General features: G+C 42.3%; 1 protein-coding gene across 2 annotated transcripts in view; it reads right to left on the reverse strand.

Annotated features, from left to right (window-relative positions):
- Positions 1–4804, reverse strand: part of LPCAT2 (lysophosphatidylcholine acyltransferase 2) — a 63163-nt gene extending 58359 nt beyond the window's left edge. Inside the window, exon 1 of one of the 2 annotated variants that reach the window (XM_082367024.1) lies at positions 4463–4804. In XM_082367024.1, coding sequence (XP_082223150.1) covers positions 4463–4633 — 171 coding nt within the window. In that variant the 5' untranslated portion in view covers positions 4634–4804. The remainder of the gene's footprint in view (positions 1–4462) is intronic. The other variant, XM_082367023.1, reaches the window with a different exon arrangement.
- Between the last annotated feature and the right edge of the window lie 52 nt (positions 4805–4856).

A 4856-nucleotide genomic window follows, 5' to 3' on the forward strand; every position in this document is an offset into this window, starting at 1 on the left:
ATCTGTTCAGGGACATTTAGCCTATTATAAGTTTTTAGCTATTATGAGTAAACATTAATGTTTGAGTCTCTATGTGGCCATACATTTTCATTTCAAGGGGAGTGAAATTGTTGGGCCAGGATATGACAAACTGTTTTCCAAAGTAGTTGTATCATTTTATATCTCCACCAACAAAGTATGAAATTTCCTGTTGCTTCACATCCTCATCAACATTCAGTGTTGTCAGTCTTTGTAGCCATTCTAGTGGGTGTAAAATGATATCTCATTGTGGTTTTAATTCATATTTCCTTGACGAACAATGATGGTGAGCACATTTTTTCATGTGCTTATTGGTCATCCCTTTAACCTAACTGTCTGTTCGAGTCTTTAGCCCATTTTTATTGGGTAGTTAGTCCTTTCCTTATCAATTTGTAGTTCTTTATATGTTCTGTTTACAAGCCCTTTTTCAATACACGTATTGAAAATATTTTCTCCCATTCCATGGCTTGCCTTTTCATTTTATTTGTTTGTTTTTTTTTAAATTTAATTTATTTATTTTTGTCTGTGTTAGGTCTTTGTTGCTGTGTGTGGGCTTTCTCTAGTTGCAGTGAGCCGGGGCTACTCTTCATTGTGATACCCGGGCTTCTCACTGTGGTGGCTTCTCTTTGTTGCGGAGCACGGGCTCTAGGTGTGCGGGCTTCAGTAGTTGTGGCACACTGGCTCAGTAGTTGTGGCTCACGGGCTCTAGAGTGCAGGCTCAGTAGTTGTGGCACACGGGTTTAGTTGCCCCACGGCATGTGGGATCTTCCCGGACCAGGGCTCGAACCCGTGTCTCCTGCACTGGCAGGCAGATTCTTAACCACTGAGCCACCAGGGAAGTCCACCTTTTCGTTTTCTTAATGGTATCCTTTGATGAGAAGAATTTTAATTCTGATGAAGACTAATTTATCAATTTTTATTTTCTGTTTAGTTCTCTTCTGCATCCTTTCTAAGAAATCTTTATCTATCTCCAGATCATGAAGATATTTTATATTTTCTTCTTCTGGAAGATATATGAGTTTTGCTTTTATGTTCAAGACTATGATCCATCTTAAATTACTTTCTGTGTAGTGTGCAGAAGGGATCAAGTTTCATTTTTATCCATAGATTTATCTAGTTGTTCCAGAACCAATTCCATCCCCCCTCCTTTTTTTTTTGGCTGCGCTGCAGCTTGCGGGATCTTAGTTCCCCAACCAGGGATTGAACCCTGGCCCCAGCAATGAAAGCGCCGAGTCCTAACCACTGGACCGCCAGGGAATTCCCCAGAACCAATTTTTGAAAAGACTTGACATTCCCTGATAAATTTTCTTGACAACTTTGTCAAAAATCAATTGAACATACATGTGGGCTCTCTATTCTGTTCAATTGATCTATTCATCTGTCCTTCTGTCGATACTACCCTACTCTCTTAATTGCTGTAGCTTTGTAGTAATTCTTGACATAAGGTAGTGTGTGTCCTCCAACTTTTTCTTTTTCAAGCTTTTTTTGGGCTAATATAGATCCTTTGCATTTCCACATAAATTTCAGAATTAGTCAGTTTCCACACAAACAAAAAGCCTGTTGGGATTTTTGTTGAGATTTCAATGAATCTATAGATCAATTTGGGAGGAATTATCATCTTAATAATGTCAATTCTTCAAACTTATAAACATGGTATATCTCTTCATTTTACGTAAATCTTCATTAATTTCTCACAATGGTGTTTTGTTGTTTTCATTGTAGTGGTCTTGCATGCTTTTGGTTAATATATTCCTTCGTATTTAATGTTATTTTATTGCTATTATGAGATTATTTAATTTCATTTTGCAATTGTTTGATGCTAGTATATACACAAAGTTGACTTAAAATTTTAATCTTTAAACATTATTAAGATGACAAAATCAATTCTGAGTAACTCTGTTGAATTAAGAGGATTACCCATTATATTGCCATTTGGTAATATGTCATCTCTGTAGGAAGCCCTTCTTTCAACACTCTATTGGGATTATTTTCTTCTCTGGACTTTCTTCATAGCACTTACTAAAACATGGAATTATATATTTCTGTACTTGCTTGTTTAACTTTTTCAGTGAAATACAAGCTTTAAATAGGCAGGGTCCTTATTTCTCTTGTTCATTGCTATGTCTCCAGGGATTAACAGTGTGCCTGGCACATAGTAGGCAACCAACAAATATTTTTGGCATGGTAAATGACCCCACAATTACAACCAAACACTCATTTTAGTTCCATATTCTATTGAGGAAATAGAAGCTAGGCTAATTTTTTATATGCCACTATGTAGCAGACCCTTAAACAGTCAAAAAAGAGAAGGGGAGCAGTAAAGCTAAGCCCTATAATGAGATGCAAAAGTCACACCAGTCCTTAAGCAAGACGTTGATCATCATTTAGGATTCAATTTAGTCTGATTTAATCATATCGAATCATACTTAAATGCAAGTATATCAATCTTTTAAACTGGATAATACAGACAACATTGTTTTTCAATCATGTCTATTTAAATTTTCCTTTTACCCAGACTGTTCAAGCCATTGAAACTACTTTGGAATCTCTGGTCTACATGCATTTTTAATTTTTAAAAAAATATTGAGACTATATTCATTTCTATCCAATCCGAGTGGTAAATTTTAAGTGCAGTATACAATTGTAGATAACAAATAGCATAACTATCAATATTAAGATCAGCAAACAATACCAGATTCTTTCACACATTATCTCACTTAAATTTTAATCCCTCTTCCATGTATTATTATTCCAATTTAATAGATGAGGAAAGTGAAGTTCAGGGAGGTTAAGTGACTTGGCCAAAGTTACACAACTAATAAATGGCAGGGCCTGAGCAGGTTTTCTGACTAAGACTAGTGATCTTTCCATCATACTACAACTCTTACAGGGTTATTTGAAAGTGCTCTCAAAATGGTTGCAGGCACGCTATTAAAAAAAAAAAAAAAACCCTCAAAAACTTAATAATTTACTCCAGGTACAATATAAATACTTATAAATATGCCACTTTGAGCCTCTCTCCAAAACATGAAGCCAAATAGACAGACATGACTTTCATTTAAGTATGACCGATTTGACTAAATCAGACCAAAAGGAATCTTGAACGATAGTCAATGTATTTATTAAGTGTTTCAGAAGTTTTAAGATATAAAGGGAATATCTATCCATTTAAAGACATGAAGATCAAATTTTTAAACACTTAGTTTCTTTACAAAGAGGTATTACTACATTCACTATCTTCCTCTCTCACACCTTTCTTCAACCAGACACCCATCTACCATTATTCTAACCACCATCCCATGCTGCTTAGCCCACCACTTAACCTGCTTCCATCGTAGAGGACAACAGTCTCAGGGCACAAAAGTATGCCGTGCAAAAATTACACTATTTCAAATCCAAAGTAAATAAATGGGTGAGATGGACAGGAAAATATTAAAACCATTTTTTTCATGCAGAACACAAAGGACAAACGTAGCTTGCATAGTCAATCTTGTTCTCTGATCACTAACTTCACCAAACAGGAAGTCCAAAGAGCAAGTGTAAGTGCTAATGGTAAATGCAGCGTTTTACAAGAAAAAGGAAAGGACAGGAAACTTCCTTTTTGTATATAGCCGTTTTTAACAGTGAAAGAAAGTCTGAGCTGCTTCGCATTCTTGAATGTAGAAGTGTTTGGGTGAAAACTGATTCAGGACCAAAAACTCTTGAATCCCTTCAGCTGCCCCATATTATCCCTTTTCTTAGACTGTGATTGCCCGTCCTGGATGCCACTGCTCAGCCCGATCATCCCAGCCTTTCTTCTTGTTCTAATTCCAGCCCTGGGCTCTCTGCCTTCTCCCTTACTCTTCCCATCCCAAACTGACTCCTCTCCTTCCCTGCGGCAAAGCAAAAACTTCCCCAAACCCACTCTCCTGTGCTACGACGACGTCCCACTAGACTTTCACAGACTCAAGTCGAAGTTCTCCCAGAGTCATTCCCTCTTCTCAGCGTGGAATGTTTCCTCCGCCAATGGCCTGCCTGCTCAGCCTCCTCCTGTTTAGGACCTTCCTCCAAGGCCCACATGTCCTCTGCATCTTCTCTTCTCACACACGCCCCCAGACCATCCTCCAAGGGCCCTCACTTCTCAGTCCCGCAGCTCTGTCCCCTGCAGACTCATGGCCCCTTCAAAAGCCCTCCCCTCTCAGATCTACATCCCTGTCTTCCTCAGAGCCTCGCTTCCCAGGCTCACGCCCTCCTCAGCCACTTCCCCTTCACACCCGCACTCCCCTCTGACAACAACCTCCCCTGACAGACCCAAGCCCCCCTCAAACTGCCTCCTCTCTCAGACCCACGTCCCTCCCCTGAATCTGCGTCCCCTGTCAGACGCCCCGCACCTGAATCTGCGTCCCCTGTCAGACCCTCGCCCCGCACCTGAATCTGCGTCCCCTGTCAGACCCTCGCCCCGCACCTGGATGCGCCTCGCCGCGCCCAGCCGTGTCCGCTGCACGAAGGGGTTGCGCACGGGCGGCGGGAAGAAGGACGCCTGGCGGGGCACTATGAGCGGCCGCAGCCCCGCGTTCCCGACGCCCGCGCCGGGCCCGGAGGCCTCCACCGCCGCCGCCTCAGCGCACCGGTTCATGGCCGAGCCCGGCGTCTCACTGGAGCGAAGAGACCAAAGCGGTCCGTGCGAGCTACCGCTGCCGCCAAGGCTTGAGGGGGAGCAGTTTAGGAGTCCGGGGTCTCTGCGCAGGCGCCAAAGTTACCTAGCCGCCCTCCGGTCTCGCCCCGCCCCCTCTGGCTCTGAACAGGCCCAGGCCCTGGCCCCACCCCCCTGAGCACAACCCCCCCACCCCCCCCAGCCC

This window comes from Balaenoptera borealis (genome assembly GCF_965194805.1).
Source record: "Balaenoptera borealis genome assembly, chromosome: 19".
NCBI classification, from domain to species: Eukaryota; Metazoa; Chordata; class Mammalia; order Artiodactyla; family Balaenopteridae; genus Balaenoptera; species Balaenoptera borealis.